Here is a 17,500-nt window from a genome sequence, read left to right as displayed (position 1 = left end):
CATGATTTGGTTGGGTCTAATTGTGTTGTTTTCCTGGGGCTCTGTGGGGTCTGTGTTTGTGAACAGAGCCCCAGGACCAGCTTGCTTAGGGGACTCTTCTCCAGGTTCATTTCTCTGTAGGTGAAGGCTTTGTTATGGAAGGTTTCAAGTATTTCTATCCAGATCCTAATTGGTATGTCTAATTTTATGTTCCTTTTGATGGCATAGAAGGCCCTTCTTACCTTGTCTCTCAGCTCGTTCACAGCTTTGTGGAAGTTACCTGTGGCACTGATGTTTAGGCCGAGTTATGTATCGTTTTATGTGCGCTCTTGGGCAACGGTTTCTAGATGGAATTTGTATTTGTGGTCCTGGCAACTGGACCTTTTTTGGAACATCATTATTTTTGTCCTACTGAGATTTACTGTCAGGTCTCAGGGTCTGACAGAATCTGTGCAGAAGATCTAGGTGCTTCTGTAGGCCCTCTGTGGTTGGGGACAGAAGCACCAGATCATCAGCAAACAGTAGACATTTGACTTCTCTCTCCTCTCCTCTCCTCTCCTCTCCTCTCCTCTCCTCTCCTCTCCTCTCCTCTCCTCTCCTCTCCTCTCCTCTCCTCTCCTCTCCTCTCCTCCTCTACAGAATATGAAGCTGACGAAGAGCCAGGTTGTGGTGGATCAGTGGTTTTGCCTGGTCAGTACTCTACTCTGGGCCGAACCGGCACTGTCAACACAGCCCTGCTACAGCGTTCTCTCACACAAGGCCCACACACCCAATCACTCACGCCCTCACACACCCAGGGGGCCGGCCTGTTGGAAGAGGAAAGGAGAGAGGAGGAAAGGGTAGAAGAGAGGAGAATGGAGGAGAGAAGAGAGGAGGAAAGGGAGGAGGAGAGGAGAGTGGAGGAGAGGAGAGAAGAGGAAAGGGAGGAGGAGAGGAGAATGGATGAGAGGAGAGAGGAAGAAAGGGAGGAGAAGATGAGAATGGAGGAGAGAAGAGAGGAGGAAAGGGAGGAGGAGAGGAGAGTGATGAAGCCTTCAGTGCGCCGGATCCGAGCCCAGAGAGGACAGGGTATCTCTTCTCTGATGGCCTCTCTCACCCCGACCCTCACCCCTAACCCCTCCATCACGCCTTACCTCAGCCTCACCCCCTCCTCTTCCATGGGCAGTGTCTCCCTGGGGGGTGAAGATGGAGGAGAGGGGTTCCACAGCCTCCCCCGTCAGGACGTCCTGTCCTCCCTGAGCTCTGAGAGCAGCTGCCTCAGCACCCCCTACAGGACATTCTGCCATACGGCATCCTGTTCTATGGTGAGTACATATTATTATTATTATTATTGTTATTGATATTATCATTATTTATATTATTGTTATTGTTGATATTATTATTATTTATATTGTTGTTATTGTTATTATTATTTATATTATTGGTATTAATATTACCATTATTTAGATTATTGTTATTGTTGATATTATTATTATTTATATTGTTGCTATTGTTATTATTATTATTATTTATATTATTGGTATTGATATTACCATTATTTAGATTATTGTTATTGTTGATATTATTATTATTTATATTGTTGCTATTGTTATTATTATTTATATTATTGTTATTATTATTATCATTATTTATATTATTGTTATTGTTCTTATTATGATTTATATTATTGTTATTGTTGTTATTATTGTTATTTATATTGCTGTTATTGTTATTATTATTATTTATAGTGTTGTTGTTGTTATTATTATTATTTTGATTATTGTTATTATTATTTATATTATTGTTATTGTTTTTATTATTTGTATTAATGTTATTAGTGTGATTTATATTATTGTATTATTATTTTTATTGTTGTTATTGTTATTATTATGATTTATATTATTGTTGTTGTTATTATTATTATTTATATTATTGTTATTGTTATTAATGTTCTCATTATTTATATTCTTGTTATTATTATTATGTATATCATTGTCATTGTTGTTATTATTTATATTGTTGTTATTATTATTGTGATTTATATCATTGTCATTGTTGTTATTATTATTATTTATATTGTTGTTATTATTATTGTGATTTATATCATTGTTAGTGTTACTATTATTATTATTATTGTTATTGTTATTATTATTATTTAGAGTGTTGTTATTGTTATTATTATTTATATTATTATTATTAATAATAATATTATTGTTATTGTTTTTATTATTATTTGTATTATTGTTATTCTTGTGATTTATATTATTGTATTCTTTTTTTGTTGATATTGTTATTATTATGCTTTATATTATTGTTATTGTTGTTATTATTATTTATATTGTTATTATTATTGTGATTCATATTATTGTTAGTGTTATTATTATTATTATTTTATCATTATTTATTGTTATTGTTATTATTATGCTTTATATTATTGTTATTGCTGTTATTATTATTATTTAGATTGTTGTTATTGTTATTTAGATTATTGTTATTATTGTTATTTTTATTGGTCAGGCTGTAGGGCCTCCTGCTCCATGGTCAGGCTGTAGGGCCTCCTGCTCCATGGTCAGGCTGTAGGGCCTCCTGCTCTATGGTCAGGCTGTAGGGCCTCCTGCTCTATGGTCAGGCTGTAGGGCCTCCTGCTCTATGGTCAGGCTGTAGGGCCTCCTGCTCTATGGTCAGACTGTAGAGCCTCCTGCTCTATGGTCAGACTGTAGGGCCTCCTGCTCTATGGTCAGGCTGTATAGCCTCCTGCTCTATGGTCAGGCTGTAGGGCCTCCTGCTCTATGGTCAGGCTGTAGGGCCTCCTGCTCCATGGTCAGGCTGTAGGGCCTCCTGCTCTATGGTCAGGCTGTAGGGCCTCCTGCTCTATGGTCAGGCTGTAGGGCCTCCTGCTCTATGGTCAGGCTGTAGGGCCTCCTGCTCTATAGTCAGGCTGTAGGGCCTCCTGCTCTATGGTCAAGCTGTATAGCCTCCTGCTCTATGGTCAGGCTGTAGGGCCTCCTGCTCTATGGTCAGACTGTAGAGCCTCCTGCTCTATGGTCAGACTGTAGGGCCTCCTGCTTTATGGTCAGGCTGTAGGGCCTCCTGCTCTATGGTCAGGCTGTAGGGCCTCCTGCTCCATGGTCAGGCTGTAGGGCCTCCTACTCTATGGTCAGGCTGTAGGGCCTCCTGCTCTATGGTCTGGCTGTAGGGCCTCCTGCTCTATGGTCAGGCTGTAGGGCCTCCTACTCTATGGTCAGGCTGTAGGGCCTCCTACTCTATGGTCAGGCTGTAGGGCCTCCTGCTCTATGGTCAGGCTGTATAGCCTCCTGCTCTATGGTCAGGCTGTAGGGCCTCCTGCTCTATGGTCAGGCTGTAGGGCCTCCTGCTCCATGGTCAGGCTGTAGGGCCTCCTGCTCTATGGTCAGGCTGTAGGGCCTCCTGCTCTATGGTCAGGCTGTAGGGCCTCCTGCTCCATGGTCAGGCTGTAGGGCCTCCTGCTCTATGGTCAGGCTGTAGGGCCTCCTGCTCCATGGTCAAGCTGTAGGGCCTCCTGCTCTATGGTCAGGCTGTAGGGCCTCCTGCTCTATGGTCAGGCTGTAGGGCTTCCTGCTCTACGGTCAGGCTGTTCTACTACTACTGCTGGTGGTGGTCATGTTAATGCTCCTCCTGCCTGTCTTGTCTGTCTCTCCAGGATCATGAGTTCCTGAGCCAGTCAGGGGAGGGTCAGAGCAGCAGATTCCCGAGTCAGAGCACCTTACTCGGGGAGGACTGGAGCTACGAGCCCCTCTTATCCTCCAGCCGCTCCTCCCCCCTTCATCCTTTCACCTCCATCTCCACCTCTTGTCAGACCGACTGCAGCTCCCTCTGCTCCGAGTCCCACGTTCACGGCGGCGTTTCTGCCGACTATGCTACTGGCGGCAACCGCTGTCCCCACGGTAACCGGGACCACCGCGGTCTCCATGGAAACAGCCGTAACCTGTCAAGCAGTATCTCTCTGAGGAAGTCAAAGAGGCCACCTGCTCCCCCCACGCGCTCCACCTCACTACGGTTTAAACCTGGCCGGGGGAAAACGCTGCGCTGCAACTACAACAACGACACTGCTGGACCTGGAGAGTTGGCCATGAAGGGGAGTCTGACCTCTAGCCCTACTCCCCTCTCCCCTCCACTCTCTCCAGGGGTGTTCGAGGACCCATGGGTCCCCCGCTGTAGCAGTGTGGGCAGCGGGGGCAGGGCAGGTGCTGATACAGACAGCCAGATCAACCATGTCCTTCACTTCCACAGCTTCCACCAACAGCCCAACCCTGGTCAGGAACAAAACAACCCTGCTAGCCCTTGCCAGCAACAGCCTCACCCATCTGTCCCCCGCTCAGCCAGTGCTGGAGGAGTGAGCCTGCTTATGGGACCTAAAATGGCTGCCTCTTCTCCTAAGATGTCTGCCACTGCAGGGAGACTCCAGCGGTTGGCCTCTTCCACCTCCAGCGGATACTCCAGCGAGTGCAACACCCCAACCCTCTCCTCACCCCTCACATCCCCTTCACCCCTCACACCCTCCTCATCCCAAACACACTCCTCACCCCTCATCTCCTCCCTCTACCTCAACTCCTCTTCCTCCCTCCCCAGGACACGTTCTAGCCCAGGGGGAGGAGGGCCAAGACCCCCCATCCCAGAGAGAAAGTCCTCTCTCCTCTCCTCTCCCTTCTCCTCCTTTTCCTCTACCTCCTTCCTCTCTTCCTACACCTCCTCCGACTCCAGATATCCTCCTCTCCCCCCTCCTCCTCCCCTGCCCGGCTCCAACATTCTTCCCTGTCTACCTCCACCCTACCCATCCCTCCCTCAAGGACAATCACTCCCCTCTCCTCTCCCTGATCTGTGCATCTCTCACGCTCTTCCCTCTCCCCCTCCTCTACCTCAGCCATCCCTCCCCTCTCCCTCTCCCCCTCCTCTACCTCAGCCATCCCTCCCCTCTCCCCCTCCTCTACCCCAATCATCCCTCCCCTCTCCCCCTCCTCTACCTCAACCATCCCTCCCCTCTCCCCCTCCTCTACCTCAGCCATCCCTCCCCTCTCCCTCTCCCCCTCCTCTACCTCAACCATCCCTCCCCTCTCCCCCTCCTCTACCTCAGCCATCCCTCCCCTCTCCCTCTCCCCCTCCTCTACCCCAAACATCCCTCCCCTCTCCCCCTCCTCTACCTCAGCCATCCCTCCCCTCTCCCTCTCCCCCTCCTCTACCCCAAACATCCCTCCCCTCTCCCCCTCCTCTACCCCAGCCATCCCTCCCCTCTCCCCCCTCCTCTACCCCAGCCATCCCTCCCCTCTCCCTCTCCCCCTCCTCTACCCCAGCCATCCCTCCCCTCTCCCCCTCCTCTACCCCAGCCATCCCTCCCCTCTCCCTCTCCCCCTCCTCTACCCCAGCCATCCCTCCCCTCTCCCCCTCCTCTACCCCAGCCATCCCTCCCCACTCCCTCTCCTCTACCTTCTCCCCCTTCCCTCCCACAGTATGATGCCTGTGCAGTGCGACAGACTCAACCCCACCCCTTCTTTTCACCTATTACACCTGCCAGCCAGGTGACTTCATTGCTAGGATTCCCTCCTCCTCCTTCCCCTGAGCTCACAGAGGATTCAAACCTGTCAATCAACAGCCCTCCTCATCTTCCTCCTCTTCCCGCTCATCCACCACCTCCTCCCTCTTACACCCACACCCCTCTGCCTCCTTCCCTCCTCCTTCCCCTCTCCAGAGTGTGTCCAGGACACACTCCCCGGCCCCTGATAACAACCCAAGCCCTTCAGAGAGTCACTCTGTGCTCTACCAAGAGGCTAAACAACCCTTCATCATCTAATGTCGAGCAGAGCCAAGACATCAATGATGCTACCCTAACTAGCATTATGCTAACCAACTATAGATCAGCTAATGTTGAGCAGAGCCAAGACATCAACGATGCTACCCTAACTAGCATTATGGTAACCAACCACACATCAGCTAATGTCGAGCAGAGCCAAGACATCAACGATGCTACCCTAACTAGCATTATGGTAACCAACCATACATCAGCTAATGTTGAGCATAGCCAAAACAGCAATGATGCTACTCTAACTAGCATTATGCTAACCAATGCTAAGTCAACCAATGATGCCCAGCATATTGCAAAGAGCACAGAAGCTAAGCTAAATGACATAATGCTAACCAGCACCCAGGAGCGAGGGAAGGGCATGGATGCCACACTAACCAGCACTGTGTTAGAGAGTGTGGGAAGGATTGATGCCATGCTTACTGAGGCTGAAGAGAGAACCCCAAAGAAGGCTGTTGTTCTCTCTAGGCCCCTGATAGCAGTGTTTCAAAGTTCTAGTCCTACTGCTGAAAACACACTACAGAAGGGAGAACCTACGCCACGACAGGAGACCACACCCTGCCTCACCAACGGCCAACCAGAGTACTCAGTGTGGGCATACACACCCACACACTCCCCTGCTACCCCCTCCTCCTCCTCCCCCCACAGACAGAAGCTTCCCTGTGCCCTGAAGAAGCCCAAGATCATGCCCCCACCCTTGCTGAGGACACACCAGACAGACACACCCCCACCACCACCTCCACCCGTATTGATAGGTACACCTCCACAGCCCTCCGTCCCAGAGACACCCCCCTTACTGGGGATAAACATGTACCGGCCAGAGATACAGACCCAGCCAGAGACACAGACCCAGACAGAGTCTCAACCACCCATACAGAGGACAACCAAGCCCCAGACAGAGTCTCAACCAGAGACAGCATACCTCTTCCTGAAGTTCTACCAGTCACAGTACTGTGTACCAGAGTTACCGCCAAGCCCCTGTCCTTCAGAACCCTGTGTACCAGAGTTACCACCAAGCCCCTGTCCTTTAGAACCCTGTGTACCAGAGTTACCACCAAGCCCCTGTCCTTTAGAACCCTGTGTACCAGAGTTACCACCAAGCCCCTGTCCTTTAGAACCCTGTGTACCAGAGTTACCACCAAGGCCCTGTCCTTTAGAACCCTGTCTACCAGAGTTACCACCAAGCCCCTGTCCTTCAGAACCCTGTGTAACAGAGTTACCACCAAGCCCCTGTCCTTCAGAACCCTGTGTACCAGAGTTACCACCAAGCCCCTATCCTTCAGAACCCTGTGTACCAGAGTTACCACCAAGCCCCTGTCCTTCAGAACCCTGTGTAACAGAGTTACCACCAAGCCCCTGTCCTTCAGAACCCTGTGTACCAGAGTTACCACCAAGCCCCTGTCCTTCAGAACCCTGTGTACCAGAGCCACAGCAGGAGTCCTGTCCACTGGAGATGAAGACAGAGACAGAGAGAGAGGACGAGACAGAGAGTGAGACAGACACAGAGAAAGAGGCAGAGGCAGAGGCAGAGACAGAGAGAGAGACAGACACAGAGAAAGAGGCAGACACAGAGGCAGAGAGAGCGGCAGACACCGAGAGAGAAGCAGCTCCCAGACAGCCACAGAGTGTACCAGTGCCATACACAGAGCTGGGGAGATCAGAACCAGAGGAAATTTGGGTGATGCAGGAGGAAGAAGAGAAGGAGGAGAGAGAAAATTGGCAGAAGCTGGGGAGAAGAGAGGAGGACAGTGAAGAGGAAGACAGACGGAGGGGAGTGATGGAGGAGGAGGACAGCAATGATTTTGAAAGCTTCTCTCTGGAAGAGAGGAGAGACTCTCTGAGCAGTCCTCTGTCTACTGACAGCCTGAAAGAGGCACTACTCCTGCCAGATCTGTTCATCCAGGAGGACGAGGGGGAACTGGGGGAAGAGAGGATGGAGTGGGAGGAGAGGAAGGAGTGGGGGAAGAGGGAGGAGAGGTGCAGCCTGGACACAGATGAGGCCTGCAGCTCCACAGGGTCCCTGACCTCCAGAGAAGACAATGGTGAGTTATGGAGCTCTCTCTCTGTCTCTCTCTCTCTCTCTCTCTCTCTCTCTCTCTCTTTTTCTGTCTCTCTCTCACTGTCTCTCTCGCTCTGTCTGATACATTACATCAAGATGGCAAGATGCAGTAGATGGTATAGAGTATAGTATATACATATGAGATGAGTAATGTAGGGTATGAAAACATTATATGAAGTGGCATTGTTTAAAGTGGCTAGTGATACATTTAATTACATCAAGATGGCAAGATGCAGTAGATGGTATAGCGTACAGTATGTACATATGAGATGAGTAATGTAGGGTATGTAAACATTATATAAAGTGGCATTGTTTAAAGTGGCTAGTGATGCATTTATTGCATCAATTTTTCCATTATAAAGTGGCTGGAGTTGAGTCAGTATGTTGGTAGCAGCCAGTCAATGTTAGTGATGGCTGTTTAACAGTCTGATGGCCTTGTGATAGAAGCTGTTTATCAGTCTCTCGGTCCCAGCTTTGATGCACTTGTACTGACCTCGCCTTCTGGATGATAGCGAGGTGAACAGGCAGTGGCTTGGGTGGTTGTTGTCCTTGATGATCTTTTTGGCCTTCCTGTGACATTGGGTGGTGTAGGTGTCCTGGAGGGCAGGTAGTTTACACCCGGTGATGCGTTGTGCAGAGCTCACTACCCTCTGGAGAGCCTTCCGGTTATGGGCAGAGCAGCTGCCGTACCAGGCGGTGATACAGCCCGACATGATGCTCTCGATTGTGCATCTGTAAAAGTTTGTGAGTGTTTTTGGTGACAAGCCGAATTTCTTCAGACTCCTGAGGTTGAAGAGGCGCTGCTGCGCCTTCTTCACCACGCTGTCTGTGTGGGTGGACCATTTCAGTTTGTCCGTGATGTGTACGCCCAGGAACTTAAAACTTTCCACCTTCTCCACTACTGTCCCGTCAATGTAGATAGGGGGCTGCTCCCTCTGCTGTTTCCTGAAATCCACAATCATCTCCTTTGTTTTGTTGACATTGAGTGTGAGGTTATTTTCCTGACACCACACTCCGAGGGCCCTCCCCTGTAGACCGTCTCGTCGTTGTTGGTAATCAAGCCTACCACTGTAGTGTCATCTGAAAACTTGATGATTGAGTTGGAGGCGTGCATGGCCACGCAGTCATGGGTAAACAGGGAGTACAGGAGAGGGCTGAGAACGCACCCTTGTGGGGCCCCAGTGTTGAGGATCAGCGGGGTGGAGATGTTGTTACCTACCCACACCACCTGGGGGCGGCCCGTCAGAAAGTCCATGACCCAGTTGCACAGGGCGGGGTCGAGACCCAGGGTCTCGAGCTTAATGACGAGTTTGGAGGGTACTATGGTGTTAAATGCTGAGCTGTAATCGATGAACAGCATTCTTACATATGTATTCCTCTTGTCCAGATGGGTTAGGGCAGTGTGCAGGCGATTGCGTCGTCTGTGGACCTATTGGGGCGGTAAGCAAATTGGAGTGGGTCTAGGGTGTAAGGTAGGGTGGAGGTGATATGGTCCTTGACTAGTCTCTCAAAGCACTTCATGATGACGGAAGTGGGTGCTACAGGGCGGTAGTCATTTAGCTCAGTTACCTTAGCTTTCTTGGGAACAGGAACAATGGTGGCCCTCTTGAAGCATGTGGGGACAGCAGACTGGGATAAGGGTTGATTGAATATGTCTGTAAACACACCAGCCAGCTGGTCTGCGCATGCTCTGAGGATGCGGCCGGGGATGCCATCTGGGCCTGCAGCCTTGCGAGGGTTAACACGTTTAAATGCTTTACTCACGTTGGCTACATTGAAGGAGAGCCCGCAGGTTTTGGTAGCGGGCCGTGTCAGTGGCACTGTATTGTCCTCAAAGCGAGCAAAAAAGTTTTTTAGTCTGTCTGGGAGCAAGGCATCGTGATCCGCGACGGGGTTTGTTTTTCTTTTGTAGTCCGTGATTGACTGTAGACCCTGCCACATACCTCTCGTGTCTGAGCCGTTGAATTGCGACTCCACTTTTTCTCTGTACTGACGCTTAGTTTGTTTGATTGCCTTGCGGAGGGAATAGCTACACTGTTTGTATTCGGTCATGTTTCCGGTCACCTTGCCCTGATTAAAAGCAGTGGTTCGCGCGTTCAGTTTTCCGCGAATGCTGCCATCAATCAACTGTTTCTGGTTGGGGAATGTTATAATAGACGCTGTGGGTACAACATCACCGATGCACTTGTTAATAAACTCGCACACCAAATCAGCGTATTCGTCAATGTTGTTGTTCGCCGCATTGCGGAACATATCCCAGTCCACGTGATTGAAGCAATCTTGAAGCGTGGAATCCGATTGGTCGGACCAGCGTTGAACAGACCTGAGGGCGGGAGCTTCCTGTTTTAGTTTCTGTCTATAGGCTGGGAGCAACAAAATGGAGTCGTGGTCAGCTTTTCCGAAGGGAGGGCGGGGGAGGGCCTTATATGCGTCGCGGAAGTTAGAATAACAGTGGTCTAGGGTTTTGCCAGCCCTGGTAGCACAATCGATATGCTGATAGAATTTGGGGAGCCTTGTTTTCAGATTAGCTTTCTTAAAATCCCCAGCTACAATAAATGCAGCCTCAGGATATGCGGTTTCCAGTTTACATAGAGTCCAATGAAGTTCTTTCAGGGCCGTCGATGTGTCTGCTTGGGGGGATATACATGACTGTGATTATGATAGAAGAGAATTCTCTTGGTAGATAATACCAGTCGGCATTTGATTGTGAGGAATTGTAAGTCAGGTGAACTGTCATAGGCGTCGTAAGGGACAGACCAAGTGCTCATCTTCCTTCTTTATTTAGAGAGAACATGCAAACAAAATAAACAAACGACGAAACAGTTCCGTAAGGCACACAGGCTATACAGAAAACAACCACCCACAAACCCAAAGGAATAAAGGGCTGCCTAAGTATGGCTTCCAATCAGAGACAACGAAAGAAACCTGCCTTTGATTGGAAACCATACTCGGCCACACAATGAAAACGAACATAGAAAATGAAAACTAGAACAAATCCCCTTTAAATAAACCATCCCCAAAACACACAAAAACAACACCCCCTGCCACGCCCTGACCATACTACAATGACAAATGACCCCTTTACTGGTCAGTACCCCCCCCCCAAAGGTGCAGACCCCGACTGCACCTCAAAACAAAAAACCCCACAAAAACAACCCCAATCCTAAAGGGAGGGAAGGGAGGGTGGCCACCGTCAACGACGATTCCTGTGCTACACCCCCCCCTCCCAATCCTCCCACTACGGAGGTGGCTCTGGCTCTGGGCGTAGCTCCTGTTCAGAAGACTCTGGGCTGCAGACCTCTGCTGAAGGCCCTTGGCTGCAGACCACCACTGAAGGCTCTTGGCTGCAGACCGTCGCTGGAGGCCCCGGACTGCGCGGCATAGCTAGAGGCCCTGGGCTGAGAGGCGTCGCTGGAGGCCCTGGGCTGAGAGGCGTCGCTGGAGGCTCCTGACTGGGGAGCGTCGCTGGAGGCTCCGGGCTGAGGAGCGTCGCTGGAGGCTCCTGACTGGGGAGCGTAGCTGGAGGCTCCGGGCTGAGGAGCGTCGCTGGAGGCTCCGGGCTGAGGAGCGTCACTGGAGGCCTCCTGCGTGGAGCTGGGACCGGTCTCCCCGGACTGGGGAGACTTACAGGAGACTGGGTGCGCAGCGCAGGCACGGGGCACACTGGGCCATGGAGGCGCACCGGCGGTCTGGAGCTCAGGGCTGGCACACCCCGTCCTGGCTGAATGGTCACTGTAGCCCGGCACGGGCAGAGCGCTGGCACAGGGCGAACTGGGCTGTGCTGGAGAGTGAGGGCTGCCGTGCGTAGAGCAGGCGCAGGGTAAGCTGGACCGAGGAGATGCACTGGCGGCCAGATGCGCTGCGCCGGCGCATTTCTCCCTGGCTGCCGGCCAACTCTCGCCCAGCAACGCTGCGGAGCCCGTACTGACCGCACCGGACTGTGCGTGCGTGTGGGCGATACCGTGCTCTCCTTGTCACCCCCACGGTAAGCACGGAGAGTTGGCTCAGGACTCTACCCTGACTCTGCCCAACTTCCCGTGTGCCCCCCCCAAATTTTGGGGGGGGTGCCTCTCGCACTTGCCTCTTGGCTTATACAGCGCCTCATAGTAGCTCATAGTAGTGTTTTCTGTATAGCCTTCGCTGCCTCCAGTTCCTCTTTCAGTCGACGATACTTCCCAGCCTGCCTCCAGGGTCCTTTCCCGTACAAAATCTCCTCCCACGTCCACGACTCCAAATACTTCTCCTGCTCCTTACCCCGCTGCTTGGTCTTCTTTCGGTGGGTGGTTCTGTCATAGGCGTCGTAAGGAACAGACCAAGGCGCAGCGTGTATAGCGCTCATCTTCCTTCTTTATTTAGAGAGAACACGCAAACAAAATAAACAAATGACGAAACAGTTCCGTAAGGCACACGGCTATACAGAAAACAACCACCCACAAACCCAAAGGAAAAAAGGGCTGCCTAAGTATGGCTTCCAATCAGAGACAACGAAAGACACCTGCCTCTGATTGGAAACCATACTCGGCCACACAATGAAAACGAACATAGAAAATGAAAACTAGAACAAATCCCCTCTAAATAAACAAACCCCAAAACACACAAAAACAACACCCCCTGCCACGCCCTGACCATACTACAATGACCCTACAAGGACTTGAGTTCCTGTATGTTGTTATGATCACACCACGTCTCGTTAATCATAAGGCATACACCTCCGCCCTTCTTCTTATCAGAGAGATGCTTATTTCTGTCTGGGTGGTAGGCCAAACAGAGGATCCGCTTAGGGAAAGTCGTATTCCTGGTCGTAATGTTGGTGAGTTGACGTTGCTCTTATATCCAATAGTTCTTCCCGACTGTATGTAATAAGACTTAAGATTTCCTGGGGTAACAATGTAAGAAATAACACATAAAAAAAACAAAATACTGCATAGTATCCTAGGAACGCGAAGCGAGGTGGCCATCTCTGTCGGCGCCGGCAACATCCTATCAGCTTGGAGTATGGTTTGGAGTTGTCACTGTCTCGGCCAGTGGCTGCTTCAGTCTCTCCAGCCTATCAGCTGTATGTATGGTTTGCAGTATGGTTTCTGCACAGGTCTCTACAATCTCTCTCTCTCTCTCTCTCTGTCACGTTCTCCCTCCCTCTCAGGTGAGGTGTTTGATATTTGTTCAGCGGAGAAGATGGTGACACCAGCACCACCACGGACTACTGAAGACCTGTTTGCTGCCATACACAGGTATGTGGTGATAACACGTAATGACACATGTACTCCTGTACTGTATGTTCTTCAGACACACTATGGTACACATCTCATATATCCACATATCTGAAACCTGGTCCTGGAGATCCATTTTTAGATATTATTTGTTTTATACAAAAAAATTCTTAATGTTTGCTTCTGTTTTATATATATATATATATATATATATATAAAAAACAAAAACAAACATTAAGACTTTTTTTGAATACTTTCCAAATGCTCTCTCTCTCTCTCTCTCTCTCTCTCTCTCTCTCTCTCTCTCTCTCTCTCTCTCTCTCTCTCTCTCTCTCTCTCTCTCTCTCTCTCTCTCTCTCTCTCTCTCTCTCTCTCTATATATATATATATATACAGAGCATTTGGAAAGTATTCAGACCCCATTTTGTTACGTTACAGCCTTATTCTAAAATGGATTTAAAAAAATTGTCCTCCTCAATCTACACATAATACCCCATAATGACAAAGCAAAAACTGGTTTTTAAATGTATAAAAGAAAAGAAAACAGAAATACCTAATTTAAATAAGTAATCAGATCCTTTGCTATAAGACTCAAAATTGAGATCAGGTGCATCCTGTTTCCATTGATCATCCTTGAGATGTTTCTACAACTTGATTGGAGTCCACCTGTGGTAAATTCAATTGATTGGACATGATTAGGAAAGGCACAAACCTGTCTATATAAGGTCTCACAGTTGACAGTTTATGTCAGAGCAAAAACCAAGCCATGAGGTCGAAGTAATTGTCCGTAGAGCTCAGAGACAGAATTGTGTCGAGGCATAGATCTGAGGAAAGGTACCAACACATTTCTGCAGCATTGAATGTCCCCAAGAACACAGTGGCCTCGATCATTCTGGAAGAATTAAGAAGTTTGGAACCACCAAGACACTTCCTAGAGCTGGCCAAACTGAGCAATCGGGGAAGAAGGGCCTTGGTCAGGCAGGTGACCAAGGACACAATAGGCACGCTAACAGAGCTCCAGAGTTCCTCTGTGGAGATGGGAGAACCTTCCAGAAGGACAACCATCTCTGCAGCACTCCACCAACCAGGCCTTTATGCTAGAGTGGCCAAACGGAAGCCACTCCTCAGTAAATGGCACATGACAGCCCACTTGGAGTTTGCCAAAAGGTACCTAAAGGACTCTCAGACGATGAGAAACAAGATTCTCTGGTCTGATGAAGCCAAGATTGAACTATTTGGCCTGAATGCCAAACATGGCACCATCCCTACAGTGAAGCATGGTGGTGGCAGCATCATGTTGTGGAGATGTTTTTCAGCGGCAGGGACTGGGAGACTAGTCAGGATCGAGGGAAAGATGAACGGAGTAAAGTACAGACAGATCCTTGGTGAAAACCTGCTCCAGAGCACTCAGGACCTCAGACTGGGGTGAAGGTTCACCTTCCAACAGGACAACTACCCTAAGAACACAGCCAAGACAACGCAGGAGTGGCTTCGGGACAAGTCTCTGAATGTTCTTGAGTGGCCCAGCCAGGCCCCGGACTTGAACCGGATAGAACTTCTCTGGAGAGACCTGAAAATAGCTGAGCAGCGATGCTCCCCATCGAACCTGACAGAGCTTGAGAGGATCTGCAGAGAAGAATCTGAGAAACCCCAAATACAGGTGTGCCAAGCTTGTAGCGTCATACCCAAGAAGACTCGAGGTTGTAATCGCTGCCAAAGGTGTTTCAACAAAGTAAAGGGTCTGAATACTTATGTGATATTTCAGTTTGACATGTTTTATACATTTGCAAACATTTCTAAAAACCTGTTTTCGCTTTGTCATTATGGGGTATTGTGTGTAGATAGATGAGGATTTTTCTTTTGGAATAAGGCTGTAACGAAACAAAATGTGGAAAAAGTCAAGGGGTCTTAATACTTTTGGGTTCTTACGCAGCTATAACACACCTTTCCCTGCATCTGCATCTCTCTGTAGCAGTGCATTCTGGGAAGGCACACGCGTTTGACCACCCAGGTGTGTGGGCGTGGTGTTGACAGCAGGTAACACTGATCAGTTGGAGGGTGTAGTTAGGGGTGGGTCATCCCATAGTATAGCTAGTCCCTCTGTAGTGAAACATGATGTCATAACTAGTCCCTCTGTAGTGAAACATGATGTCATAGCTAGTCCCTCTGTGGTGAAACATGATGTCATAGCTAGTACCTATGTAAACCATTACCCTGTGACACATTATAGTGGGTTTAGTGTTTGTGTCTGTTGAGTTTAGTGACTCACTGGTTCGGTGGTTCATTGGTTCTGTGATTCACTGGTTCGTTGCAGTGCAACTGCGCATGCAATGTCACATGTGGATAGTCGGAGTCAAATGCCAAAATCTTAATTGAAACAACGCTGAAATTGCTTGCAAGTCAGTATCACATTTCAAATGTAGCTGAAATTGAGATTTTATCTTGCACATTTAGACTTTTTAATTATTACTATATATTATTTTATTTAACTAGGCAAGTCAGTTAAGAACAAATTCTTATTTACAATAACGGCCTACACAGGCCAAACCCAGACGACGCTGGGCCAAATGTGCGCAGCCATATGGGAGGCTTCTGCGGCAAATTTTTCTTATTGAGCTCGTCATTAACGCCGATTTAGGTTTGCTTATCAATAAACAGGAAGGCTTTTTTCTTCCACTCCTATAAATCAAGATCATTGAATTAATAGGTATAGAAAGTTCTAGTGTATTAATAGGTATAGAACATTCTAGTGTATTAATAGGAATAGAAAGTTCTAGTGAATTAATAGGTATAGAACGTTCTAGTGTATTAGTAGGTATAGAACGTTCTAGTGTATTAATAGGTATAGAACATTCTAGTGTATTAATAGGTATAGAAAGTTCTAGTGTACTAATAGGTATAGAACATTCTAGTGTACTAATAGGTATAGAACGCTCTAGTGTATTAATAGATATAGAATGTTCTAGTTTACTAATAGGTATAGAACATTCTAGTGTATTAATAGGTATAGAACATTCTAGTGTATTAGGTATAGAACCTTCTAGTGTATTAATAGGTATAGAACCTTCTATTGTACTACATGCATGACGTGTCAAATGCATCCTGTCAATAGCATGGTTTGATGGTTCACTGGTTTGGTGGTTCACTGGTTTGGTGGTTCACTGGTTTGGTGGTTCACTGGTTCGGTGCTTCACTGATTCGTTGGTAGTGGGACTATAATCAGTAATTTAATGTTAACTTCTCTCCCATCCTCCCTATCTCTCTCTCTCTCTCTCTCTCTCTCTCTCCTCCCCTCTTTCAGGTCTAAGAGGAAAGTTCTTGGGCGCAGGAACTCTGAGGAAGACCGATGCCGTGTCTTCCCCCTCTCCTCCTCCTCTTCTTTCTCCTCCTCTCCTCCAGTGACCCCTCCAGGCCCTAGCCCCGACCTTCTGCAACCTCTTGAGGTGTTAGGATCCAGTAAGGTGAGAGGTCATGGGTTAGGGGTCAGCAGCAGCAGTGACAGCTTCAAGGCTCTGCTCCTGAGGAAGGGAAGTCGCTGCGACCCTGCAGCTCGCATGTCTGCAGCCGAGAGACTCCGCAGTACTGCCCCCAAACACATGATGGCGACACCACATAGCCAGAGCTCACAGAGCCAGAGCTCACAGAGCCAGCGATCACATAGTCAGCGATCACAGAGCTCACAGAGCCTGCGCTCACAGAGCCAGCGCTCACATAGCTCACAGAGCCAGCGCTCACAGAGCCAGCGCTCACAGAGCCAGAGCTCACAGAGCCAGAGCTCACAGAGCCAGCACTCACAGAGCTCACAGAGTCAGAGCTCACGGAGCTCACCAAGCCAGAGCTCACAGAGCCATCCCCTGTCAGACATACACCTGCAGCTTGGAGTGGAGTCACACACTCACACCCCTCAGCCCTTTGCACAAACACACACTGTCCAGCTAATGACGCTACACCTACCCCAGCCCCAGTACACTCACAGACACAGGAGGAGGGCAGAGTGGGCACTCACTGAGGGCACGCTCCCTCTCTCCTCCCTGTCCTCCCCCACATACCCCTCCTCCCCCTCTCTTTGGGGGTGGCGACCCCCCCGCTCCCCCACTCCCCCTTGCTCAGCCAGCCGGCGTTTCGCTGCCCGCAGCCGACTACCCAGCAGCCCCATGACTGCCATCTCGGAGCGGGAAGGAGAGGGCGAATCAATGGAGGGTGATGGGTTGGCCGTGACCATCGGACTGGGCCGCGATTCCTGCAAGACTTTTGGATTGGTCAAGCTCACTGACGGACGTGCCGAGGCCACCAATGGCAGCCTTGATTGGCAGCAGAGCAGGTCTATGGAGACACACAACGTCTTGTGGGTAGGCTAGAGCACCAGACTGGCGAGTCGCTGTCCTACTCATATACCCAGGACAGAGGCTTCAGTCCAGGGCTAGGAGACTTTATGTATCC

The 17,500-nt window shown here is 49.1% G+C and overlaps 1 protein-coding gene across 1 annotated transcript in view; it reads left to right on the top strand.

Annotated features, from left to right (window-relative positions):
• LOC106611408 (NHS-like protein 1) overlaps window positions 1-17,500 on the top strand; it is a 42,407-nt gene that overhangs the window by 23,557 nt on the left and 1,350 nt on the right. Inside the window, exons 7-11 of the mRNA XM_045724965.1 lie at window positions 619-1,283; window positions 3,638-4,888; window positions 5,334-7,833; window positions 12,994-13,081; window positions 16,362-17,500. The exon at window positions 16,362-17,500 is cut by the window's right edge and continues 1,350 nt beyond it. Coding sequence (XP_045580921.1) covers window positions 619-1,283; window positions 3,638-4,888; window positions 5,334-7,833; window positions 12,994-13,081; window positions 16,362-17,418 — 5,561 coding nt within the window. The 3' untranslated portion in view covers window positions 17,419-17,500. The remainder of the gene's footprint in view (window positions 1-618; window positions 1,284-3,637; window positions 4,889-5,333; window positions 7,834-12,993; window positions 13,082-16,361) is intronic.

The sequence above is a fragment of the Salmo salar genome, chromosome ssa09 (assembly GCF_905237065.1).
Source record: "Salmo salar chromosome ssa09, Ssal_v3.1, whole genome shotgun sequence".
NCBI classification, from domain to species: Eukaryota; Metazoa; Chordata; class Actinopteri; order Salmoniformes; family Salmonidae; genus Salmo; species Salmo salar.
This window is presented reverse-complemented; position numbering and strand designations above follow the sequence as displayed.